Source organism: Candoia aspera, chromosome 4, assembly GCF_035149785.1.
Source record: "Candoia aspera isolate rCanAsp1 chromosome 4, rCanAsp1.hap2, whole genome shotgun sequence".
NCBI classification, from domain to species: domain Eukaryota; kingdom Metazoa; phylum Chordata; class Lepidosauria; order Squamata; family Boidae; genus Candoia; species Candoia aspera.
The window spans coordinates 2377988-2404703 of NC_086156.1; the positions used below are offsets into that span (position 1 = coordinate 2377988).

A 26716-nucleotide genomic window follows, 5' to 3' on the forward strand; every position below is an offset into this window, starting at 1 on the left:
ATCGTAAATAGATGCCAGTTGCCAAGCAGCTGGATTTTGATCACATGACCGCAGGGACGCTGTGACAGTTGTAAGTGCAAGGACCGGTCATAAGTCACTTTTTCCAACAACCTTCCCACCTGGCTTCCAACAAGAAAAGTCAATGAGTGAAGCTGGATTCACTTAATGACCAAGTGATTCACTTAACAACCATGGTGATTGCTTAATGACAGTGGCAAAAAAGAGTTGTAAAATTGGCACAACTCACTTAACAACCACCTCACTTAGCGATGGAAGTTCCGGTCCCAATCGTGGTTGTAAGTCGAGGACTACCTGTAATGCTTTGGACGTGCTGGATTACAACTCCCATCACACCCACCCTGGCAGCTGGCTGTGCATGATGAGAATTGTAGAGCAACATCACTGGAGGTCACTAGGCTGGGAAAAGCTGTCTGAAATACCAGGAAGTTCCCTTGAAATGGTATGAAGAGCAGTGATGCTGTTTTTAGCTGTGCATCTGCCATAAAATTTAGGGTGATTCTGTGGATTTTGGAGATATCCCTGCCCAGGGACAAGAATCAGAGCCTTGTCCACACACCGCTGGGACCGTGCTTATGTCCTCAGCCCTGCACGTACACACACAATCCCAACCTGCCCGCTGAGAAGCGTAGGAGACCCTTCAGTCCCCGGGGCCATCAGCAGAGAAGGTCCAGCTGGACCCAGCAGTTTCCACTGCGGACGGCAGACTCCCAGGGAGAAACGCAGAGCTGCTGGGGGAGGGTTCCCACCTTGAAGATTCTCTCCCGCACGTCGTCGGAGAACTTCCTCTGGATGAGCAGCGAGAACAGGATCTCCACGTTTCCCGGCTCAAATAGGAAAGTGAAGAGCTGCTCCTGGCAGGGGGAGCTCTTCTGCAGGCTGTGGATGACCTCCAGCACCCCACACACCTGCAAGACACACACCAGGTGAGGGACACTGCTGCTGTTCCAAACCCAGGCAGACCCTTCCTTTTCAAAGTTGCCCTCTGATCTCAGAATCTCAATGCAGTTGCATCTTTGTTTGTTCTGGATGGGCCTTTGCACATCTGGGAAACAGCGTGTTAGGCCGCACTACATGTTACCCACAGCTAATCAGCTTAACTTTTTTATGCTTAAGTTCTTCCCATGGTAGATCTGAGATCTGGGATTTGAACGCTCCTTATAGTAAACCCGGAAAACCAGGACCCCAGTGCCGGAATCCATACTCCAGAGCGCTCTCCTTCGATATGGAACTTTCTAAGGCAGGACTGACTTCATCTCCCAACATTCCCAGCCTTTGGCTGTGCAAGAGGGGAATTCTGGGAGATGAAGTCCGACGCATCTGGAAGATGCCAGGTTGAGCAAGCAGGCTTACTTGTCTGGGAACGAGAGGGACAGCAATGCATCAATCAACCCATCTGGGCACCCCAGTATTCTCCAGCCCTTTTCTGCAAGCTTGTTACTCTGTCCCCAAGCCTACCTGGTGCTCGTTGTTTACAGCTGCCAGATAGCTCATGGTGCTTTGCATCTCATCACGGGTGATGTTCCTGCCGAAGAAGTCTTTGATCAGGCTGAAGAGGGATGTTTGCACTGTCCGGAGGTCATCAGTAGCAATGGGCTTCTCCTTGTAAGTTCTGAGGAAAGGAAGCAGGAAGAGGGTCATAGTAGAGCTGCCTTGGGTGATCAGCCTGGGCTGGTGGTCCAGTTGGCCCCGTAAAGGCCACCAGTACATGGACATCCATTGTAATCATGCATAAGCGGGTGGACTTAACAAAGATGGGCCCTCTTCATTGGTCTAACTTCCACAGGTAGTCCTCAACTTATGACTACAATTGGGACCAGAACTTCCATCACTAAGTGAGGTGGTTCTTAAGTGAGTCGCGCCTGATTTTACGACCTTTTTCGCCAGGTCTCAAATGGCAATCACGTGACCCTGGGACGCTACAACCATCGTAAATACATTCCAGTTGCCAGGTGCTCGAATTCTGATCACGGGTCATAAATGTGAGGACTGGTTGCAAGACCCTTTGTTCAGCGCTGTTGTAACTTTGAACAGTCGCTAAGCTCATGGCCGTAAGTCGAGGACTACCTATAATTCTTCACCTAAGTAGCCCTATTCTTCTCAGCATGGGCTGATGCTTTTGCAGGATTCTGCGTGAGCTTTGGAGATAGCAGAATCCCAGATAGCGCTGTCCAGAAGGGAAAAATGTGGAAAGAATATGGGCACCCAGAGAAACAGTCCATCAGATGCTTCTTTGAACTTCCAACTTCCCTCCTCATTCTTGAAGAACCCTCATTTCACGGCTTCCATTCTGGGAATACTCAGTGTATCACAACTACTGGACAGCCTGTACATCCTGCCTCTACACTGGCATTTTTGCATCCAAGCCCATATCTGGCCCACGGCTGTGAGCACAGCTCATCTGCTTCCCCAGAGGCACCCCAAAGGGACTTCCTTCAAGGCCATCTGCTACCCAGACAGTCGGGTTAGTCTCTGATTTGGATTGCTACACAATCCCAGAGAGCTTGTTGACACTGTTCCCATGCCGACCTCTCATTTTGGGGCTAAGAAGAGATTCTTGGATGGCTCTGAATACATGTTCTCCATTCCGCAGTCTTTCTCTGGCGATGAGCTGAAGTTAATTGACAGAGCAGGCGTTCTGAAGGATTTATTCTGTAATTTATCCTGAGCTACAGAAGGAACAGTATATATCTGTTCAACAGCAATTTTAGGATTCTCCTCATTTTAGGGTGTGTGTGTTCTTGCCTGGTTAATCAAGGGCCACTAGCCACGATGGAGAACGAAGGAAAAGGAACAAGGGCATCTGGTTGGCCATTACTGGACAGGACACCTTGACTAGGGGCCAAACAGGAAGGACTTTCCGATGTTCTCTTAACTCACCCATAATATGTCCGGATAGAATCTAGGATGTACTGCACCCCGTATTTCTTCCGTATCCTTTGCTTGTGGTCCTTAATTATGCCCGACAGGTACTGGATGTGACCTATCAAGAAGGAGGACAAGATGAGGAAGAAAACCAGGCAAAGCTGGGGCACACTTGCTAATCTTAGTTTGATCAGGCTGCTATTTCAATCCCTTGTGTCCTTGACTTACGACCATAATTGGGACCAAAACTTCAGTTGCTAAGCGATAAAGTCATTAAGTGAGGCCTCACGCAACCACATCCGATTTTACGACCTTTTTTGCCATGCTCAGTAAGTAAATCGTGGCTGTTAAGCAAAGCTGGCTTCCCCCATTGATTTTGCCTGTCAGAAGCCAGCTGGGAAGGTCGCAAATGGCAATCACATGACCACCAGCCGCTGCAACCATCACAAATACATGCTGGTTTGCCAAGTGCTCGAATTTTGATCATGTGACTGGGGGGGAACGCTGCAACGGTCATAAGTGCGAGGACCGGTTGTAAGTTACTTATTTCAGTGCTGTCACAATTTCAAACAGTCACTAAATGAATGGCCGTAAGTCGAGGACTACCTGTATGGCTTTCTAAAGATTGGGGAGCTTGGATTGGCTTCCCCATTGCTGAGTTCACCTTTAATCATGTCATGGGAGAGCCAGGCATGGGGGCCTTCTGAAAGAATCCATCCAGTTTGGGAGCAGAGAAATTGGGATGATGGCTTCTCTGAATCTCCTCAGGCACCAGAAATTGCCCACCCAATTTTCAAGGCAGGGGTTCCCCTTAGAAATGACAGTCACAGGGCTCCCCCTACATCTCCCTTGAAATATAATGGAAATGGGGCAGCTTGTCCAATGAAAGGACGCCCATCCACAGGAATCAGCCCATTGATTGCTCTGGAAGCGAAAGGACATCATGGTCCATTCAGGAGACGTTCACCCCGTGGTTTTCTCCTTGGAAAGAGCCCTTGAAAGCAAGTTCTCTTTCCTTGCATGGAAAGAAAACCGGTGCATGTAATCTACCGTGAATTCGGTAAACTTACACCACTTGCCGGGATGATGCCCCAAATGTGGAGAAAAGCGTTTCCCACCTTCCAGAACATGGTTTCTCAACCTCGGCCACTTTAAGGCGTGTGGACTTCAACTCCCAGAATTCCCCAGCCAGCATGGCTGGCTGGGGAATTCTGGGAATTGAAGTGCACATGCCTTAAAGTGGCCGAGGTTGAGAAACACTGCTCCAGAAGGACCCACATTTCCATCTCTCTATCTAGGCCATTCTGCCCTTACCCAGCCGGACAGCAAAGTCACTGTTGGTCCAGATGCGGAAGTCGAAGAGCAGGGACTGGTAGAGGAGATGCAGCAAGAGGCTGTGCCCCTCTGAGGCCACTTGCTCCATCAGCACCTGGGAGGCCACAAGGACATTCATGTCCATTGCCTGGCTGGAGACCTGCAGGGCATGGAGGGAAGATCCGCATGAAGACAGCACCCTCCACATCCTGACCCAGATCCTTTCTCAAGAGCAGAGCCCCTGTGGCTTCTTCCCATCATCCACCAAGGCCCCTCCCACTTGTCCAGCCCCAACCCTGTGGGATTCGGCATCGAGACACTGATGCTCTGGACTACCACACCATCATTCCAGCCGAGGTTGAACAGGAATCAAAGTCCTGCACATCAGTACGGGACCAGCTGTCCTGTTGGAACAGGGGTCAAGAAACTCCTCTGCCTTCACAAAGGACCGCTTGTAGCCCTTTCGTGCGTGGATTTTAAGTGGAAAAGGCAAAACAGCTGAGTGGCATGGAAAAGCTCACCTTCTGGAGCAGGGCTCCGATGATGGCAGGGCCATGGCCCTGGACCAAGCTCTCTTGATTGACCTGATGACCATGGAGAAAGTTCTTCACCAGGAGTAAAAAGGCAGCCACTCCGTTTTTCTCCAGCCTGCCCTCTGGAGATGGAAACCCCCATTTTAAAACCCACATGGAAACCACCTTCATAATCTCACACACCGTCCCAAACAGCGTTTCTCAAACTCGGCGACTTTAAGAGGTGGGGACTTCAACGCCTTGGCTGCTGGGGAATTCTGGGAGTTGAAGTCCCCACCTCTTAAAGTCGCCGAGTTTGAGAAACACTTGTCTGAAAGTAAATTGGTCTTCCTCTGGATTAAATGTACTGTGTGAAGTCCAGAAAGACCTTCCCTTTGCCCGATCGAAAGATCAGCAAGGAATTCTAGAAGGGTTCTTCTTATGCAAACTGTCCCCCATGTCAGTCCCCATAAAATGCAGACTTTTATAACCTGAAGATTTTCCCAGGGGAATGAGCAAGCCCTGGGCACTCCGCGAAGAGGTCAACTCCGGGCCCACCAAGTCATGGATCTCCTGGCTATTTTTGCCTTCTTCCTTCTGAGATGCTACCTGGTCCAGTAACGGGAGGAGGGCTCCCATCCCGCCAACACAGTTGATCACATCCTGCACAGAACCCAAAACAAAGCTTCATGGAATGAGAATCATCACACAGTGGCCCCCACAAGGCCCCACCCTTTGGCTTTTTCTAAGGGGTGGTGGTGGCAGAACGTCCGTGGAGACCTAGCTTGGTCCTACAGGGGAGCAAGCAGGTCAGAGAGAGAAGCTGGGAACAATGTCCTCCTGACAGCCAAGATGGGTTCCTCAAAGACGTGGTATGGGTTCCCACCTACCTTAACATCCCAGTTCACCACGTGATGCCCTGTCAGCCTCCCATCGAAGTTGTGGTTTGGAGAGAGATCCAGACAGATGTTGCTTTTGCAGGCCTAGAGAAATCACAGAAGGGAGAGAAAGCCAATTTTGAACACTAGCTCTGAGGATGTCCTAACACGGTCCTGTGATCAGGCTAGGTCGCTACAGTTCCTGGAGGAGGCCAATCCCAGGTTTGCAGCAAAAGGGCTTCTGTCTTACCTGAGGCGTATAATACAAAAGCAGTTTGCTACTGAGCTCCCAAAAATCTCCCTCTGGCTTAAATGGTGATGCAATATTTGGACCTGCAGGAGCGAAGGAAAGAGGGCGGTGGTCAGAGGCAGACTTGGTGTCCTCCAGCTCAGATGGTCAGCTGAGCACGCAAGACCACATCCTTGCAGGGAAAGCCATGGACAAGGGCAAATGGTCTTTCATCAGGCTACCCAGACACGTGCCATTCTCCTGCTTCCCTCCTCGTTCTTGTGCTGCTCTGTCCATGCCACAAATGCCCCCATCCCAAACTGGCCAAGTCCAGTAGCCCAAGATCAGTAGCCAGGATCAGTAGCCCAAGAAGCAAAAACCAGGAGCCATCTACAACATACAGTGCAAGGACCGTCAAGGCCACTCTGTAGGACAGACAGGCAGAAGGCTAGCAGAGCGCATCCAGGAACACCCACTGGCAGTCAGAAGACACGATGAGAACCCCCTAATCTCACCACACGTGGACAGACTCAACCACAGTTTCAGGTGGGAAACTGTGAGCATCCTAGACCAAGCCAAATCCAAAAGTGCTAGGGAAGTGCTGGAAGCCTGGCATTCAGACAAATCAAATGGACTCATGGAGATAAACCACATTTACACACCATTCAAGAGAGACAGTAAGAAAGCTAAGGAGGAAGCAAAAGGCCAGAAGACATCTTCTCCAGCAGCCAACACCCAGACAAGCAGGGATTAATGCCAGACAAACAATCAAGCAGAAAACAACACCCCAATCAAGGTTCTGCCAAGGAGACAAACAATCAAGCAGAAAACAGCCTAATCGAGGGACTGCCAAGGAGAAGACCACACCCCCACCAACATGGGCAGGGCAAGCTACTGTAGAGAAACGGGCAGCAAACGCCACCCTCCCTCCCACTGAGGATGTGACCTAGCCGGGTCATGAAACGTCTGCCAGCCGACCGCCAGGCTCAGAGAGCGCCAAGGACTGCACTGCTCAGCCCTGAGCTGCAGCGATCCTCTTCTGTTGATCAGCTCCAGTCTGGCTTTTCTTCAAGCACCTGGACTGAGAAGGGCAAGGCACACGGCTTCCTCCAGAGCCCTACCTGCCAAGAAGAGAGCCTTCACCTGAGCAGGCTGGAGTGCCTCGTAGAAGATGGAGACTGACCCCAAGTGCCCTTCAAGGGAAGTAGGCATCCCCCACTCGGTGTCCTGGGCCCCAGCGACCATGGTGGAAACCATGCTTTCCCGGGGGGGAATTGGGGTCCAGTTGTGAGAAGCCAGAGATGCTGGGAAGGACTGTGAGCGGTTCAGGAAAGGGTGAGTTGGGAACCCCAAATCCGGCGAGTGAGACGGCGGGGAGTAGACTGTGGACGTGGTGGTTGTCCGGTGGCCGGCAGAACCGATGCAGCAAGAAGTGAAGGCCTGGCCAAGAAGATGAGAAAGGTTGGAAGTTTAGACAGTGTAAAGATCTTCCTTCTTGCCCTATTTTCTAGACCACCCTTTTCCAAGCCGGTGTCCTTCAAATCTGCTGGAACTTCAACTCCCATAATCCCTTGAAGCGATCATGCAGGCTGGGGGGATCGTGGGGGCTGAAGTCCAAGCTACCTGGGGAACGTCTGAGGAGGACTCCTTTAAACTACTGTATAACCATCAACATCACCCTCTGGATTTCGCTAAATGGGAAGCTCCAAATTCATTACGGAAGAGGAAACATCCACATTGGCCAGCGTGTCTCAGAGAAGGCTGAGGAACCCAAGAAGAGGAGGAATACCCGAAAGGGCACAATTATTTTACACGCTTCCTCCATGGAGCAGCAGCAGGATGGAGAAGGTGGAAAGGTGAACCTCAGGCATTTTGGCCTGAGGAGACGCGGTCAATACAATGGAACATCAACTGAGGGAGAACAGGAAATATAAACCCCCCACTCCAGTTGGCACACTCAAATTAAGACCAGAAAGGAACTGGATTCTACGGAGGTTGAACGGCAAACACAGTAGGGAAAGCTGCACATCTGCCCCTTGCTCATTTGGGTGATGGACAATCAACCCTAAATGTGGACCTCTTCCCTGTTCCTAAGCTCAGGGTCCCAAAAGACCAGGAGGGTGATGGCTGATCTTCTCGGCCCCATCGTCCGAAGGCTATTAAGAGATGTCCTACTGGACATCTCTTCTAACGTTGCTCCTGAAGATGGTTTTTTGTGGTGATCCTGAAGAATTAACCTGGAATCTTCCAAGGAAAGAATCTGACCTACCTCTTAGCTTGCTGATGGCCAGACATCACCCACTTCCCTACAGCTGTTGCCTGCTGCCCTGGTTTTAAAGTTCCTTTGGCTTCCCACGTCCTCCAAGATGGTTCTGTTTTAGTTACCCCATTTTTACAGCTCCGTAACAATGGAAGGCGTCATCCGAGGACCTATTACCTCGCCAAGGGAAGGGAAACGCAGCTGAGCCACTTTCTGGAGCTGTCCATCTACAAAAATATTCACCAGGTTCTGGCCAAACGGCCGGCGGCCCACGATGTGGACGACATCGACGCAATGCTAGCAACGAGCAGAAACAGAGATGACTTATTTCACTCCAACAGGACAGCAACATTGGTCAAGATGTGGATACAGATTGGAAAGGCCACCCACAGCTGGTGAAAACTGTCCTGGACAAAACACGGGTCAATTCGGAAAACTTTTGGCAAAGCAGATACATATTCGAGAGAGATGCTCTTCAAGTGGAATCTTATTAGCTGATCTGTTCCATCTGCTTGCTTTTCTTGACTTCATCAAAAATGTCAAGCCCTCTGAGGTTCAAAATTCCTGTTAGATGTGTTTACATTTCCTCATTCCTTGACTGCAGGCTTAATCAGGCCACATTACTCGTTCGGGAGCCTCTATTCCAGCCTTTCTCAACCTTTTGACCCTGGAGGAACCCTTGAAATATTTTCCAGGCCTCGGGAAACCCCTGCACATTCAGGCTCAAAGATAGGCCAGAAGTTGCAAAATTATTATATTTGTTTCATGGGTAGGCCTGTCTGTATGCATCAAACAGTGTTCTTAAATTAAAAGAATTAAACTTACCCTTTTAATATGAAGTTGCCCGAATGTGAAATAATTTTTTAAATAAATCATGACCTCCCAGGGAACCCCTAGTGACCTCTTGCAGAACCCTGGTGGAGAAACCTTGCTCTAGCAGATTGCATCAACTTTGGAAATCTTTTCTTCCAATATATGTGCCATATCTGGCCATAATTTCCCAAGGAAGGCTTAAAGAGGCAGGTAGTCCTTGTCTTACTACCACAATTGGGACCAGAACTTCTGTTGCTAAGCGATGTGGTTGTTAAGTGAGTCGCTCCCAACTTTACGACCTTTTTTGCCACAGTCATTAAGTGAATCACTGCGGTCCAAAATCACTGGAGGGCGTCTGACTCAGCTAGACATGCAAGCACCAGCCGTGTTGCGCCTCGGGGCGCCCCAGGTCTGGTTCTCCAATCCCACCACTGCAGAGCTGAGTCCAGCCCAGCCCTCGCTCACCCAGGCCACATCATGGAATGGAAGCTCCGGCAGGGCCACCGTCATATACTCCTTTTTGGTGCAAACGGCGACAACCAGCATCCCGTCAGTGGTGAAGAACGCTTCAAAGCCCGTCCCGCTGGCCGTGAAGAAGCTGGTGGGGTGAAAGGAAGACAGAAGGGTGACCAGAATGGAGACGATACCCTGAGCTCACTCTGGCAGGGGAAATCCTGCCCGTTGCTTGCTTTTACACTGTAAGGTGACCCTGAGCAGGTAAAACCCTCTTCCCCAAAATGTTGAAAGTGAATGTAATGGTATGTGGGAAAGACCTTGGGAGATGGGGCAAAGAGACGCTGCCTAGGGAAGGGTCAGATAAGAGGCGGCTTAGCCCACAGCTGCATAACGGGTGGAGAAAGAGGCTCAGGAGGGACCCTCCCTGGTTTCTTGGGCTGTAAAGGAGACGGGGGAAAGAGACGTTGCCTAAGGAACGGTCAGATAAGAGGGAGCATAGGTGCATAATGGATGGGGCAAAAGGCTCAGGAGGGACCCTCCCTAGTTTCTCAGGCTGTAAAAAGAGACGGCAGGAGAGTTGTACTTTCAGACTTGCAAGATTCTGTCAATGAAGCCTTGCAATAAAGTAGAATTAGCTCATCGGGCGTGTTTCCTGGTAAGGATGACAATAATCCAGAGGTTCGGCCACAAATCCCATTTCCCAGCCTGGCCGGAGTACAAAGGATGGTGTCACACGACCGCCCCCAACCCAGGGAAGCCTGCCCTGCGCCCAGACCTGTACAGCTGCTTCCGTTTCAGTCTGCCTGTCTCCTCCAGCGCATCCTTGGCGTCTTCAACCAGGAGGCAAAGCCAAGCATGGAAGGCGAAGCCACTCCCGGGCCATTTCTGGATAGTGGGCACCATGATCCCTGCCATGCTGGGCGTGAGGTCGAAGTACTGCAGTGCCCGCTCGGGTCCATCCTTCCGGGCCATGCCCGAAAGGGCCCGGATGACCTGGACGGTGTAAGGATGGCACCCTTTGTCCTGCTTGGTCCGGAGGAGCTTCAGCAACTGCCGTAACTCGCCGGGGCGGATGGAGAGCCCGCCGAGCACCTGCAGCAGGTAGATGAGGTTCTCGGCGCACTTCCCGTCAAGTTCCTGCTCGGCGGCGCACAGCACATCCAACAGGTAGCCCACCATGCCCGCCCGCACGCAGGTGGTGCGGCTCTGCAGAGAGGCGTCGCAGATTTTCTTGAGCCACTCCGAAAGGAAGACCTGGAGATCCTGGGATTTCAGCTCTGGGATCCACATGATCAGGATCAAAAGCGCCTGTTCGTTGTGGATGAGGCGTGGGGGGGAGGCGCTGTGATCCCCTTCGACGGCCTGGCAAGAGAGCCACAGGGCTGAAAGTCAGATAGGCTGCCAAAGTCCAGGGCGAGAAGAACCATGCCTTCTTCTCATTCCACCCCCACAAAGCGACAGGGAAAATGGAGCAGGTCCTCGGTTTGAGAACAAGTTCTGTTCCTAAATCTGTCCTTAAGTTGAATTTGTATGTAAGTTGGAACAGTTATTTAGCATCAGTTAGTCAAATGTTTGCCTAAGCATATAGCAGTGTTTCTCAACCTTGGCAGCTTTAAGATGTCTGGACTTCAACTCCCAGAATTCCCCAGCCAGCCATGCTGAGTTGAAGTCCAGACATCTTAAAGCTGCCAAGGTTGAGAAACACTGGTGTATGGTCTATATTTTATCTTTCTATGCATATAAACTGCTTAAGAAACACTTCAAAATACACTAAAACATTTTAAACGAAGTAGTCTTGTGTATTTAACCCGAAACATCGTACTTAACTTGAATTTTTAATATAATAGTCTTTACAGCAGTCTGTTTTTAACTAGGAGTCAACGGTAAACCAGAGTGTTCTTAAACCGGGGACCTGCCATAATGCATCTCCCTGAACACACTCTTTTAATTGCACACTCAGTTGTGCTACACGCGGCAGCTTGTGATGTTTTCCTCCCTTCCAGCGGGCCCCCCATGCAGCCCATCCTTGACCCCATCCTTCTTCCCCTGTCCTGCACCCCATCCTTGACTCCCCCAGCAAAACGTTTTTCCGATAAATGGTGAAATGTTATATATTTGCAGAGTTAAGGTTGCGGATCTTATTATTGCATCTGTACTCTGTCTTTCCTCCAGAGCTCCACGTAATTAATGTACACTCTTTTTTGGCTCAACTCAGGATTACAGGTAGTCCTTGACTTATGTCTGTTCGTTTAGCGACCGTTCGAAGTTATGACGGTGCTGGAAAAAGTGACTTACAACCATCACTGCCACAGCATCTCTGCGGTCACGTGCTCAAAATTCAGGCGCTTGGCAACTGGCATGCATTTATAACAATTGCAGCATCCCGGGGTCATGTGAGCGCCATTTGCAACCTTCCCAGCCGGCTTCTGACAAGCAAAGTCAATAGGGAAAGCTGGATTCGCTTAACGACCGTGGCAAAAAAGGTCACAAAATCGGGCGTGACTCACTTAACAACCGCCTCCTTTGCAAGGGAAGTTCCAGTCCCAATTATGGTTGTACGTCGAGGACTACCTATACAACAATCCTACGAGGCAGGTTAAATTGAAAGAGCCACCCCCCTGAGCATCAAGGCTAACGGTTTTTCTCTCTGAGAAGGAACATGGCAGACATCTGGTCCTCTACTCCTTTTATTGTTAAAGCAGGTGAGCTTTCTCAGCAAGGTCAGGGAGCCAACCCTGGCTGACCTTGAAAAAAGACTAAGCGGGATTGGGAGGGGAGCCCACTTGGAGATCCCAAAGCTATAGGGAAGTTGAGTAACGTTCTACAAAAAAAGCAATGGCAAATCACTCTTGGATGGTGGCCCAGAATAAACCTCTTTAGCTTTGGATCAGCAGACGCAGAAACCATGAGCCTCGCAAAGGCAAAGAAGAAAGCGATTAGCGGGCCGATGTTTCTCGGCTCTCCACATCGAAAAGGGGGATGGCCTCACCATGTTCAGCAGCTCCTGCAGCAGCTTCTTGGTCGGCTGACTCTGACTCTTCAGGACTTCGTGTAAGTGGGAATAGCCGATCCTTTCTTTGAACACCTCCTGCAAAAGCCAAGCGTCAGCCAGCATTCGCCAGACCAGCGCTTCTCAGCCACGGCAACGTGAAGAGGTGTGGACTTCAACTCCCAGAAGCCCCCAGCCAGTCCACACCCCTTCGGTGCCAAGGCTGAGAAACACTGTGGCAGATCAAACCAGACGTGGCTGCAAACGTCAGGGGGGCCATGCAACAACAAGACAAGACAAGACAAGACAAGACAGGCCCAAAGCAGCCCAATGTCCTGCCGCTCAGGGGTATTCAGAGACGCCAGGAGGGCCCTGGGCCCCTTACCTTGGCAGCGGGAGAGGTAGACATGATGGAGGTCAGGACCCTGATGGCGTGAATCGGAATGGCGTCCGAGCTGTTATCGAAAACCTGGCGGAAGAAAGAGAGAGGCATCTCAAGATCCCGAGGGGACTCCACTTCTCAGCTGCGGGCCGACATCTCGAGAACTTTCAGAGTGGCTCCTTGCAGCCCTGAGCAAGCACCGTTCTGCAAGCGGGCCACGAGGCCACCTGCTGCTGGAAAAGGAGATGTCAGGAAAAGGAATAAAAATCACCCCTGCGTTCTGTTTCATGCTTTCAATCAACCCCGGCATGAATTAAGTTGTAAATCTTAACAAACAGAGAACAAGCACAGCAAAAGCAACAACTACACAGCCCCGCACGCAGCTTCTGACACGGGGGGACTGGGAAGGAAGCAAAGCAAAGTGATAAACTCTCCAACAACTACATTACAGGTAGTCCTCGCTTAACAACCATTCGTTTAGCGACGGTTCAGACTTACAACAGTGCTGAAAAACCAACTTACGGCCAGCCCTCGCACCTACACCCATCACAGCATCTCCACAGTCATATGATCGCGATTCGGGCACTTGGCAACTGGTTCGCATTTATGACCTTCGCAGCATCCCACTGTCACATGATCACCATTTTTGACTTCCCCAGCCGGCTTCCGGCAAGCAAAATCAATGGGGAACCACGTGATTCACCTAATGGCCATGTAGCTCGCTTAATGACAGCAGTGATTTGCTTAACAACCACTGCAGAAAAGGTTGTAAAATCGGGTTGGATTCGCTTTATGACCGCTTTGCTTAGCAGCTGAAATTCTGACCCCAATTGTGGTCATTAAGTGAGGACTACCTCTAAGCCGCAGCATCCATCACACACAAACAGAACATTAAAACGGCAAGACACGTTGATCCGTAAACTAAAGATTAAAAAGGGCAGGGGGTGAGGAAGCGTCGCTATTTTTGTTCAGTGTGCTCAAGATCCTCCTCTGCTCTGAATTCACTTCTTGCTTTCCTCCAAAGGGACTTGGCCTCGTGGGTTTCCCACAATCTGCTTTTCTGAAACCTTCCGGTTTGCCGGCCCTCCCCAGGCCACAAATGAAGCAAGGAAGAGATGCAGGAGACAAAAGCCAGCAGCCTTCGAAGCTGCGGCCAAGCGAGGAAGCCCCGTGGCCAGATTCGAGGGCTGAGAACGTGGAGAGCGATAAACGGAAAATCGCTGGAGAAGAGAGGCGAGGAGGACGGTGCCCTGGCTCGCCGGTCAGAGGCAGGGTGTTTCGGGGATGCGCTTTCAAAGGCAGCCAGGACAAGCAGGGTGCTCCCTGGGGATCTCCCAGTTTTGAGCCTTTAGGGCTCGAGTGGGGGTCCCTGGGAAGCAGGACCCTACCTGAGTTTGGGGAACGTGGGAACTGGAGGGGACAGAGATGAAATTCCCACATGGACGGCAACTGAGCAACTTTCCCACAAGCAGACCCAAATTCCAGCCCGAACCCAGTTTGAGAAGCCCCAGGAGGACATGGCGAAGGCCTCTACCTCTGGCCAGGCAGCCGATCTAATCCAACGGCCCGGAGGGGCTGCAGGCACCGAAAACAGTTCGCCTGCCAAGCCGAGATCACCTTCCTTTCCTCACAGGCCCCCGGAGACCACCTCCCTGCTGGTTTCGCCCAGATGTTGCCGAGACTTCCTTTCCCTTTGCCAGCAGGCAGAGATGCCGCTTTTGAAAGCGTTTCTTGGTCTCCCTGGCTACCGGAACTGATGATGGGCTGACCCGCGCGGGGAAAGGAGACCTGTCTGTCTGACGGTTCGCTTGGAAGCCGATGGGGATCCGAGCGAGCGTGGAAGGGCCTGAGGCTTCGATTCAGATAACCACGGCTTCCTATTGTCAGCACCAGTTGAAGCAAGCAGGCAATCCATGCCCCCCCACTTCTCTTTCATGCTTGGGGAAGAATATTTGGGGTTGAAGCTAGCCACATCTATGAAAGCGACTTGGGAACACGGAAGGATCTTGTTCCTGGCTTGTTCTCAGCAACCATCTCCTTTCTCCCAATGCGGGCACAGCGGTAAACAGCAGATCGTTCCCAAGGCAAAGGAGAAGTTTTGAGTTTCTTTGCAGGCCAAGAACAGACCAGAAGCATGCAGGCAACGGTTCATGCTTGGACTACACCCTCCGTCTGCTGACGATGCAACTGCAGTTTTGCTTTTTCCAACAGATCCTGGGGCTTTGCAAGCCGCCTGCTTGAGGAAGTTTAGAATCTCTGCCCTGTGGCTTGCAAAGCCTCAGGATCTGTTGGAAAAAGCACCAGCCACTGCTTTGATCTTTCTGGCTGATGGGTCCTGCTTGGGGCCTCGGTGGCATGGACAGGGAACTGAAGGCCACCCAGCAATTTGCAGGTTTTTCCAAGTTCTCCCTCCTAGCTGTTGGAGGAGACCTGGGCTGGTCTCTCCTCCTGGGAGCCCCTTTTCCAACTGACACGTGTTATTAAAAGGTACAAGCGTCTGTGAGCTTCATCAGATGCCTGGATGGGTCTCTCAAGAAGAAAAAAAAAAGTTCCATTTTGGATCACAGAGCTGGAAGGTCTCCAGCAGGCCCACCCCTGGGTGGATCTTGATTCTAGGCACCAAAAGGGCTGTCCTTAGTGCAAAACAATCCTCCCACAAAAGAACAATTAAACAGGATTTTTTTTCTTTGCTATTAATCTCACTGAAACTTTGATGTGAAAGATTAACACGTTTAAGTTGACTTCAACTTCTGGTAACCTCTGGACATGTTCCTGGGGCTTTCTAAAGCTCTGCCACTATCTTCTTCCAGAGTATTTTTCCAACTTCCCAGTTCAGAAGAGAGTTGTGGGGTTTCCTGGTGGTCTCCCTTCCAAATATGAGCTAGGTCAGATCTGGAGTATCTTTTCCGGACAGCCTTAAGTGTCGGAGTATACTGGTCAGGAGGTTCATCAGATTCCCAGAGAAAGAATGACCTCAACATGGAGACCCCAGTCACTAATGCCGGTCTTGGACAGAGGAATAGGGATTTGCAGTGACATAGGCAAAAGCTTGTCAACTGCCCCACAATTCACTTGGCCCCACATCCTCTTTCTCTAGACACTTCTGGGGTGCCATTCAAGCAGGCCCAAAGGCCATAATGCCCCTTCTCTCCAGATGCCGATATTAACCCAATCCCTTTCTTCTCAATAAATCTTGCTAAAGAGAACTTGGTTTCAAGCAATTGCAAAAAGCTAACAAATCAGGCTAAATAAGAATGATGGTCCAAATTCAGCTCAAGAGCTACAGGGACTTGAACCTGCAATTCCCAGTCCAAAGTCTCAATCATCACTATTTCACACTCTACATAATCCAAGCTTGTCCAAACTTAAAAGGAACTCTTTGTAGCTACAGCCATCTCCTCCCCCTTTCCTTCCTTCCTTCCTTCCTTCCTTCCTTCCTTCCTTCCTTCCTTCCTTCCTTCCTTCCTTCCTTCCTTCCTTCCTTTTCTCCCTCCCCCCCTCCCTCTCAAAGCCTACCTTACAAGACATTGCTCACCATTTCCCCGCTGCAGGTTTCTGAGCCCTAACCTCCCAACTTCAAGGGAAGCGTGCAAAAGCTGGTGGAAAAACCTCTCCTGCCCGAGAAAAGAGAGCAGACCACATGCACCCCACATGCAAACCTGCCACACCACTACAAGCAGCCGGAGGCTATACCTGATGGATCTCCATCTCGGTCAGCAACTGCGGGGCGAGGTCACCTCCGGGGGCTTTGCACTCACTGCTCAGGTAGAGCTGTCGGAAACGGGGTCAAAAAACCAGGGTCATTCCAAAGGGGAGGAGGGAGGAGAGAAAGGAACTGGGGGTCACAGAGGGGGCCTCCAGAGAAGGGGGGCCCCAGCTGCACAGAGAGCAGATGCCATGACCTGCACCCACATTTTTCCAGAGGAAGAAATCTCTCGGCAGACCAGAACGCTGGACAGTCCAGATATACCCCTTTTTTTAGAATCCAGAGCAGAACTGGAGCCAAAAAGAGGTGGGGTTCAGAGTCCTCCTTTCGGAGAAAGACAGGCAGACTTGAGGACACCAAGGTTATTGGCATGACGCTTGACTACGGCACGAGGCTGCAGGATTGCTGGGCAAAAACGTACAGCAGACGACGCCAAGAAACCCACGGACAGAGAATCTCAGCTGCCTTTTCAGAAGGCCCACTTAAAAGCGAGGGGACGGTGGTGTGGGACAACCCGCAACCCCAAGCAGTTGGGTGACCGGAAGCTCCAGCAGATGGGGTTCCTGCGATGCCCAAGCCAGGGCGTTTTTCTTTTCGTCAGCACCCCCCCGCCTCACCCTACATGTGCTCCCCTGACGCCTGTAAGCCACAAAAACTACCAATCTGAGTGCAAGGAGTAAAACTAAGACTAAGTCTAAACTTAAGCTTAGACCTAACTCTAAACCTAAACCTAAACCAGTTGGGAATAGCTTAGTTGAGACTATCTGTAGCTCAGGGTTGAACTGTTTGGTCCTTGGTGTTCAGACATTTCATCGCCAGGCGAGTGAACACCATCAGTGCAACAACCTAATCACCCTAAAACAGTGTTTCTCAATCTTGGCTACTTTAAGATATGTGGACTTCAACTCCCAGAATTCCCCAGCCAGCACAGCAGTTACATGATCGCCATTTTCAACCTTCCTAGCCAGCTTCCAGCAAGCAAAATCAATAGGAAGCCATGTGATTTGCTTAACAACCGTGTGGTTCACTTAACAACATGATTCGCTTAACTGCAACAATTCGCTTAATGACCACCGTAAAAAAGGTCGTAAAATTGGGTTGGATTCATTTAATGGCTGCATCGCTTAGCGACCAAAATTCCAGTCCCAATTGTGGTCATTAGGCGAGGACTACCTGTACTTATTCATCTCTCTTGATTTTTTGGGGGTGGGAGGAGCATGTTGTAGGTACTCTTTATGAATTTTGCCTCAGGAAAAGTCAAATGCAGGCTTGGAAAAGCTTCTGCCACGTTTCTGCCAAATTTGCACCAAATCTCCATCATTTCGGCTCTGTTGGAGTCGCACAAGTCTTTGAAGCATCTAATTTTAATCAGGGGTGGAGGGAGATCTGCTCACCCCTCTTCTACCCCATTGGAAACCCAACTGGTATGTTTTCCAACCAAAAAACGAGAGGAATGCCGGCAGGAATAAGGGCGGGGGGGGGGGGGGAGACGCTATGCTCTTTCTCCAAAAGAAAAAAAAAAATACTCCGATGGACGCTTCTATGTTGCTTTCTCAGCCGCAGCATGGAAGCGTCTTTCCGTTGTTTTCTTCCAGGATTTCCTGGCAATTCCCCACCCGAGTGTGACCTGGGTCCAAGGCTGCCAGTTTTACTTTTTTTTAAGACCAGCCAAGGGCGGCGGGTGGTGCCACCTAGGACTGATATCAACTCTTGCCCCAATTTCCGTAAGGAAGCAACGCATTGGGAGCTGAGTGAGCAGACACAGTTCTTCCCGGAATGAGGCGGCGAATCCACCAGGTTCAGGCAGAAGCTGGAAACGGCCTTTCAGGAAAGGTGAGAGAAGAACGGCTTGCGAGGAAGTTGAGGGACGCTCAACGCCTCTCATGAGGGATGCTGACAGAACATCAGCTGTGGTCTCCAGACAATGGACCACCCAAATTGGATGGACTCCGGTTACCAGCAGTTTGGGCTGGTCAAGGTGCAGAGATGCACGAGGACCCCTGATCTATTCCCACGGTGAACGGAGCATGGGGACCTCCCAACTGACCCCCTTCTCAAATTCCACAGGCTGCAGCTTTCTGACATCTGCTCACCTGAAGCCATCCCAAACTTCAGCCCCCCATCCTCCCCTGCCACTAAAAACATCGTTGTGGTTGCAGAATTGGGTCTGCTTCCAAACGGGGAGACGTGTTGTAGCAACCAGAAGTCCAAACGGGTTCCGCGGGCCAGCTGTCTCGGGTTACGACAGATTTACGCTCACGAGGTCTACAAACAGCCTTAAAATGGAAAGCTGGGGAAGGCGAGAGGAGAGGAAGAACAGCGCCTTGTTTGTTTAAAAAAGCCAAATATAAAATAGCCCGCGAGAGAGTACAGGAGGCTCCACTTGGTCTCCTGCTTGGGCAGCGGCCGAAAAGATCGAAATTGGCCTATTTGCAAATGCCCAAGATGGAGTTTTTAAGGGATGTGGCAACTAACACACCCTTGGTCCAAAGCTATCTGGTGCCTCTTCCTTCTCCCGGCTGGGAGAGGTGCGCAGCACAGCCGTGCCTTGGCCATTCCCCAACCCGTCACGCGCTCCTGAAAACTCTCCCGCAGGACATCTTGCTGAAATCCTGTCTCCGGACAGGATACGCTATTCCTTGAGACCGGATCCCTTCTCTTTTCAGGAGCTTTCCTGCAGAGCCGAGCACCCCTTTACACTCCAAGACCAAAGGGACTTCGGAGGGCGGGGCCTGAGCAAAGAGAATGGATTCACACTGGTGGGTGTGAATTACGGGACTACCCGGGGTGTGACCCCTTGCACAGTAGGGGCAACTCTTCCAGATGGAACAGCCCTGGGCTGGAAAGCATACTCCGTTTCGTCTGGACGAAACCCCCACGAAAATTTGGGTACTTCAGTTGCATGGGTGGCAGGCTGTATCTCGCCTTATTCGACAACCCCCACTTTTCAACCCTAACCCTAACCCTGTTTATCATGGTTTGTGCCTCAAGAAATTGCCTAAGGGAGGTTCAGTTGCCCCCTTGAAACATTCCCCTTTCTCTGTTGCTGGGAAGGCAGAAAACAGTGAAGACCCCGGTTTGGAATCATCTTTCCCTAGCTCAGAATTTTCCCAGCCTCAACCGTGTGACTTTAATAACATTAATCACCTGTTTATTTTGCCATCCCTCCAAAGTGCTCAGAGCAACAAGTTGTTTTTTTTAAAGTGTTCAGCAAACTCACTTCAGAGCAGGGATGTGTTGGCAAGGGGTGTTCAGGAAAAGCCAAGATGGTGGACGATCCCAGCTTTGCTTGGTTTTATGCGCAATTGTGCTGTTGTGGCCGCTTGACTTTTTTGACCCCGCCCTGTATACACCCCCATTTCAGAGGCTGATGGGGCTTAAACGCACCCCCACGGGACGTACAAAAACTGATCCAAGAATTTTGGAGGAAAACAGTTGGGGTTTGAGAGCAAGGAACCTTCTTCGTAGCAACTATTCATCAGCCCTGTTTTCCAAAATGGAGGAAAATGAAAGAGTTTCCTGAAATCTAATGAAACACGCCAAAAGCCATGGGAAAGGCTGCGATTTCTTTACCTTGCTGTTCTGGATCAGTCGAATGATGTGCTCAAAACAGTTGTTGCTAAGGAAAATGGCTTGCAGGACCGGCCGGTCATCGTAGTTCAACATTTCTGGAATGGCATCTAAAGAGAGAAAGGCCAGGCTGAGTTCAGCCAACAGGATCCAAATGGGATGCAAGGAATCTGCATGGTCTGACTGGGGGGTCAAGATGGGGATGTGGGATCAAGATGGGGAACACTCATCAAAATTGCCACTCCTGTTTCTGCACGGCTGGGGTATGTCCCGGCTGAATTCACAGGCCAACCTCCTGCTTCCATTCCTGGTGCTCCTGTGGGATCCATCAACCTGCCTGGTCCCAGATCTAGCCTTAGGGGCTGCAACTGAACAGGGAGCTTCTCCAAATGACCTAGTCTTGCCTTCTTCCATTCAGGAGGTCTCAGACTTCAATCCTCCATCTCCAAATGTCCCTGCCCTGTATTGCTTGGGGTTAGAACTGACATGCATTTTGACATCATGTTTAAGCAGGTTGGGCTGGAACATCCTTTGTTCCTGGCTGAATCAACTTGGAGAGAAAGAACACCTGACCGTGGGGGCATTTTAGCGAATGAGAATGGTGTGGCTGCAGCAACGTTCTGCGCATGGTTTCTGCTCAGAAGGGAGCTGGCCTCTACAGGCTCTCCACTCCCACTGAGTTGCCCTCCACAATCACGAAGTGCAGCGGGAGGTGACCCCCATAGAGGTTCTTCAGAAGCAGAAACAGCTATTTCCAGTTTGGGGGTCACAACCCCAAAGAAATGGCCAAAGCACAACAAGATGGGTTCCCTCCCAGCACAGCCCAACTGGTTTCTTGGCCAACCCTGCCAGCTTAATTCTAGGCCAGCCAACCATTCTGATTCTGAAGACATTCAGTGAGGTTTCTGGGAAAACGCCTCTGGGAAATCAACCAGAAAGCAGCTGTAATGCTGGACCTTTTGCTTCTCCTTCAGACATGGGGAGGACCAGGCTGGCTTGCTCATCTGGCCCAAGATTTGAGGATTGCTTGCTACATAACACACTGGTCTTGTGTCTCACAGAAGCTTCCTTAGTTCTTAAGAACCAGAACACATCTTAGAGGTTTTGAGCAAGGACATGGACAATCTGGGTCTGTGATGGCTTTGCTGATGGCCACGTAGGAAATGCAGAGAGCTTTCTTCTCCAGCCCAGAAGCCCCCGCCCCACCTCTTCCTCCTTACCCAGCATGTTCACCCGGAGCGTGATGAGCTTCTCCTCCCAGTGAGGACCTGGCGAGCCTTCCAGCGAGGCCAAGGGTTGGTCTGCGTTGAGGACCTTGAAGAAGCTGTCCAAGATGGCCCGGATCTCCACGGCCCGCTGGCTGGGGCTGCTGGTGTGGAGAACATGGACCATGCAGACCACACTCTTCAGGGTCAGCTGCAGCAGCTGGGGATTCTTGGTGGGCCCACTGGCCGGAAGGCACCACCTCCTGAGCACCAGCATGAGGACGTCGACCGTGGACGGCGTGACCATTTGGAGAGCATTTTGCTAGGAAGAAGGACCACCGCTTGGCTTCGAGCCAGGCCAGACTAAGGCCCATCCCCAGGAAAACATGGCTGGGAGGGATTTACGGCTTGGGCCTCCAGGACCAGCTGCATTATGGCTCTGTCCCTCCCATCGTGCCCAATACAACCCTCCCAATTCCCGCATAGCACAGCAGTTGGTTTGCTGGCTTGGGACCACGGGAGCTGGCATCTCCTTGGAGGCCACCAGTTAAGGAAAGCTGATGGATCGGCAGCAGGAGATGAGAGCAAAAAAGGCGAAGGAGAGAAGAGCCTTGTTTGCCCCATCTCTCCCTAGGGACGATGCATACTCCATGCAGGCAGGGGAACATGGGCCAAGGTATTTCAGGGGATGGCACCTGTCACCTCTCTGGTTGTCCCTCCCTTCCTATCCTCAAGAGCTAAAGCAGCGATGGCTTCTTCTCTAGCTAGACCTCGGCACCACCCAGCCCCCACCCTACCCCTAAATCACTTACTTCCAGTAAGTCACTATCTTGGCTTTTGTTTTGGAGTTAAGTCAACCTTTCCTGCATTCCTTCCTCCCATTTTACCCCTACAACAACTCTGGGAGGTAAATCTGGGCCCACGACTGCAACTGAGCTGAACTTCCTCCAGGGTGGAGCTCGGCCTTGATCCCAGATCTTCCCAATCTGGTTCCAGGTTCTGTCACCCTCCTAGTGGTCAGGGGGCTGAATCTCTTCCAGAGGAAACAGCGATGCAAATTGGAGCAACCCAGCACTGAACAGGAGGACCAAACTCTCCTTTACCCCCCAGGACAGAAAATCTGCCACAGCCTTTCTCAAGCGGGGGTCCTCTGGATGGTCACACTACAATGCCCATCATCCCAGCCGACAAGGTTGTGGAAATGTCCCAGGGGATCTCCTTCATTGGAGGTCTTCCAACAGAGGCTGGGTGGTCCTCTGTCAGGGATGCTCTAGTGCAGTGGTCCTCAAAGGGTGGTCTGGAGACCCCTGGGGGTCCCCAAGACATTTCAGGGGGCCCACAAAGTCAAACACACAAATATTTTAAAATTTCTCTCAGTTTTAAGGTCTAATACTGTAAACATCGATAGAGATGACCCACGTAAACCAAAGCTCCTTGGGGTCCTCCCTCATTTTAAAGAACGTGAAGAGGTCCCGAGGCCAAAATGTTTGAGAACCACTGCTCTTGTGGATCCCGCACCGAGCAGGGGGTTGGACTAGATGACCTCTAAATGCACCTCCAGCCCTAGGATTCCGCGATTCTCTCCCTCGCTGCCTTTGAAGGCAGAGGGAGGAAGGCTTACCTTGGATCCAGAGAGAATGGCCCCGAAGAGGTGGATGAGCCGCAGCTGAAGGGCTTCCGGGAGCTGCTCGCCCTCTTCAAAGCACTCTAGCAAGGGAGGGAGGGAGGGAAAGAAAGAGGGGTCCAATAGGGTCGTGCGCGCTGCGGACATGACACCCGCCCCCCGCCACTGTGACCAGGTGAGCCAACTGGAGCGCAAGGGAAGGGATTTGATGGTCCTCTCTGCATGCCTGCTCTTAGCGCTCTACTGGCATCACAGACGGGGGCTCCCCAAAACCGACTCGTTCCCAGAAATTCCAGGCTGGGTGAAAAGTGTTTCCGGGGTCCCGAAGCAGCCTAATGTGAGAGCTTCCCTCGGGGTCCTCAGCACTGTGGCCCCCCTTCTCTTAACCGCTGGGGATCAGAGCCTCCAGGGGTTCCTCTTAACGCGAGAGCCCCCTCATCCCGTCCAACCTGGCAGGATGACCAAACCCCCTTGGCCCCACCCACAGCAGCCGCATGCTCCCCAAAAATATTATGGGAGGTTCCCGGCTCCCCAAGGGGGGTATCTCTACCCTGCCACACAGGCGCCCTCCAGATGCAGCAGATCACAGCCCCCATCATTCCCAACCAGAACAGTTGAGGTACACTCTAGGGCAGTGCTCCTCAACCGTAGCTACTTTAAGATGGGTGGACTTCAACTCCCAGAATTCCCCAGCCAGCAGGCTTTAAGATGGGTGGACTTCAACTCCCAGAATTCCCCAGCCAGCTTGCTTTAAGATGGGTGGACTTCAACTCCCAGACTTCCCCAGCCAGCTTGCTTTAAGATAGGTGGGCTTCAACTCCCAGACTTCCCCAGCCAGCAGGCTTTAAGATGGGTGGACTTCAACTCTCAGAATTCCCCAGCCAGCTTGCTTTAAGATGGGTGGACTTCAACTCCCAGAAGTCCCCAGCCAGCTTGCTTTAAGATGGGTGGACTTCAACTCCCAGAATTCCCCAGCCAGCTTGCTTTAAGATGGGTGGACTTCAACTCCCAGACTTCCCCAGTCAGCTTGCTTTAAGATGGGTGGACTTCAACTCCCAGACTTCCCCAGCCAGCTTGCTTTAAGATGGGTGAACTTCAACTCCCAGACTTCCCCAGCCAGCTTGCTTTAAGATGGGTGGACTTCAACTCCCAGACTTCCCCAGCCAGCTTGCTTTAAGATGGGTGGACTTCAACTCCCAGACTTCCCCAGCCAGCTTGCTTTAAGATGGGTGGACTTCAACTCCCAGACTTCCCCAGCCAGCTTGCTTTAAGAAGGGTGGGCTTCAACTCCCAGACTTCCCCAGCCAGCAGGCTTTAAGATGGGTGGACTTCAACTCCCAGACTTCCCCAGCCAGCTTGCTTTAAGATAGGTGGGCTTCAACTCCCAGACTTCCCCAGCCAGCAGGCTTTAAGATGGGTGGACTTCAACTCTCAGAATTCCCCAGCCAGCTTGCTTTAAGATGGGTGGACTTCAACTCCCAGAAGTCCCCAGCCAGCTTGCTTTAAGATGGGTGGACTTCAACTCCCAGAATTCCCCAGCCAGCTTGCTTTAAGATGGGTGGACTTCAACTCCCAGACTTCCCCAGTCAGCTTGCTTTAAGATGGGTGGACTTCAACTCCCAGACTTCCCCAGCCAGCTTGCTTTAAGATGGGTGAACTTCAACTCCCAGACTTCCCCAGCCAGCTTGCTTTAAGATGGGTGGACTTCAACTCCCAGACTTCCCCAGCCAGCTTGCTTTAAGATGGGTGGACTTCAACTCCCAGACTTCCCCAGCCAGCTTGCTTTAAGATGGGTGGACTTCAACTCCCAGACTTCCCCAGCCAGCTTGCTTTAAGAAGGGTGGGCTTCAACTCCCAGACTTCCCCAGCCAGCAGGCTTTAAGATGGGTGGACTTCAACTCTCAGAATTCCCCAGCCAGCTTGCTTTAAGATGGGTGGACTTCAACTCCCAGAAGTCCCCAGCCAGCTTGCTTTAAGATGGGTGGGCTTCAACTCCCAGAATTCCCCAGCCAGCTTGCTTTAAGATGGGTGAACTTCAACTCCCAGACTTCCCCAGCCAGCTTGCTTTAAGATGGGTGGACTTCAACTCCCAGACTTCCCCAGCCAGCTTGCTTTAAGATCGGTGGACTTCAACTCCCAGAAGTCCCCAGCCAGCTTGCTTTAAGATGGGTGGACTTCAACTCCCAGACTTCCCCAGCCAGCTTGCTTTAAGATGGGTGGACTTCAACTCCCAGACTTCCCCAGCCAGCTTGCTTTAAGATGGGTGGACTTCAACTCCCAGAATTCCCCAGCCAGCTTGCTTTAAGATGGGTGGACTTCAACTCCCAGAAGTCCCCAGCCAGCTTGCTTTAAGATCGGTGGACTTCAACTCCCAGAATTCCCCAGCCAGCTTGCTTTAAGATGGGTGGACTTCAACTCCCAGAAGTCCCCAGCCAGCTTGCTTTAAGATGGGTGGACTTCAACTCCCAGACTTCCCCAGCCAGCTTGCTTTAAGATCGGTGGACTTCAACTCCCAGAAGTCCCCAGCCAGCTTGCTTTAAGATGGGTGGACTTCAACTCCCAGACTTCCCCAGCCAGCTTGCTTTAAGATCGGTGGACTTCAACTCCCAGAAGTCCCCAGCCAGCTTGCTTTAAGATGGGTGGACTTCAACTCCCAGACTTCCCCAGCCAGCTTGCTTTAAGAAGGGTGGACTTCAACTCCCAGAAGTCCCCAGCCAGCTTGCTTTAAGATGGGTGGACTTCAACTCCCAGACTTCCCCAGCCAGCTTGCTTTAAGATGGGTGGACTTCAACTCCCAGACTTCCCCAGCCAGCTTGCTTTAAGATGGGTGGACTTCAACTCCCAGACTTCCCCAGCCAGCTTGCTTTAAGATGGGTGGACTTCAACTCCCAGACTTCCCCAGTCAGCATGCCTTAAGATGGGTGGACTTCAACTCCCAGACTTCCCCAGCCAGCTTGCTTTAAGAAGGGTGGACTTCAACTCCCAGACTTCCCCAGCCAGCTTGCTTTAAGAAGGGTGGACTTCAACTCCCAGACTTCCCCAGCCAGCTTGCTTTAAGAAGGGTGGACTTCAACTCCCAGACTTCCCCAGCCAGCTTGCTTTAAGAAGGGTGGACTTCAACTCCCAGAACTCTCTCCCAAACACAGTGCCAACAGCTGCATCTTTCTTATCTTTAAAAACAGGTCTTAAATGTCTTTGTTTCCAGCTAAAGTTTACTCTCAGTCTTGCAAGAAGTCTCCCTGGAGTCAAAAGCTGATTCTTGGCAACTTCCGGAACACCTCCACGTAGCTTCTTGACAACAAGATGGAGACTCTTTGCCTTGTTCTGGGATTTTTTTTTTAAAAAACTTTTCACTCTAGCCATCTGCAGACATGAACCTGACTCAGCCTCCTTCGGCTTTTTGTTAAGATCAACTAAGTCTTCCTGCCTGCTGAGTCGATCCAAAAAAAAAAGGGGGGGGGAGTGTTTTAAGTTCCCTAATAAAGCTTGAACATGGCTAAATTCAGTTACACTGCCTGTAAAATTAGACAGACTTTGATTAACCCCCCAGCAACTGTGATACTTTATCTTGTTTTGTTTTTACTTTATTTTTAGTTTTAATGTGTTTTGTGTTTGCAATTCTGGTCGGTGACCATAATAATAATAATAATAATAATAATAATAATAATAATAATAATACCACCCTGATATAAACGGTGCCTGTTTTAGGGGGAGCTATTTGAGGGAGAGGCTTGGCCTTCAAAAGTTAAGACTTTTAACATCCTTCAAGAATTTACGTAAGGCTTCTGCCCAGTTGTGATTACGATATCCCCCCCCCCCCGTTCTTCCTGGTCCCCTTGTTCTGCTTTGCATCTTCCCGGGTCAGCCAAGTTCCCCCTTGCCCTGATGCTCTGCA

At 51.1% G+C, this 26716-nt stretch overlaps 1 protein-coding gene across 2 annotated transcripts in view; it reads right to left on the minus strand.

Moving 5' to 3' along the window:
* Nucleotides 1-26716, minus strand: part of NBEAL2 (neurobeachin like 2) — a 126704-nt gene that overhangs the window by 40431 nt on the left and 59557 nt on the right. Inside the window, exons 7-24 of one of the 2 annotated variants that reach the window (XM_063303264.1) lie at nt 22819-22904; nt 21213-21519; nt 19996-20102; nt 16410-16487; nt 12720-12803; nt 12335-12433; nt 10121-10707; nt 9355-9487; nt 8254-8373; nt 6938-7256; nt 5838-5920; nt 5600-5692; nt 5201-5372; nt 4719-4852; nt 4198-4357; nt 2899-3001; nt 1477-1630; nt 768-926 (exon numbers count right to left, since the gene is read on the minus strand). In XM_063303264.1, coding sequence (XP_063159334.1) covers nt 768-926; nt 1477-1630; nt 2899-3001; nt 4198-4357; nt 4719-4852; nt 5201-5372; nt 5600-5692; nt 5838-5920; nt 6938-7256; nt 8254-8373; nt 9355-9487; nt 10121-10707; nt 12335-12433; nt 12720-12803; nt 16410-16487; nt 19996-20102; nt 21213-21519; nt 22819-22904 — 2978 coding nt within the window. The remainder of the gene's footprint in view (nt 1-767; nt 927-1476; nt 1631-2898; nt 3002-4197; nt 4358-4718; nt 4853-5200; nt 5373-5599; nt 5693-5837; nt 5921-6937; nt 7257-8253; nt 8374-9354; nt 9488-10120; nt 10708-12334; nt 12434-12719; nt 12804-16409; nt 16488-19995; nt 20103-21212; nt 21520-22818; nt 22905-26716) is intronic. The other variant, XM_063303265.1, reaches the window with a different exon arrangement.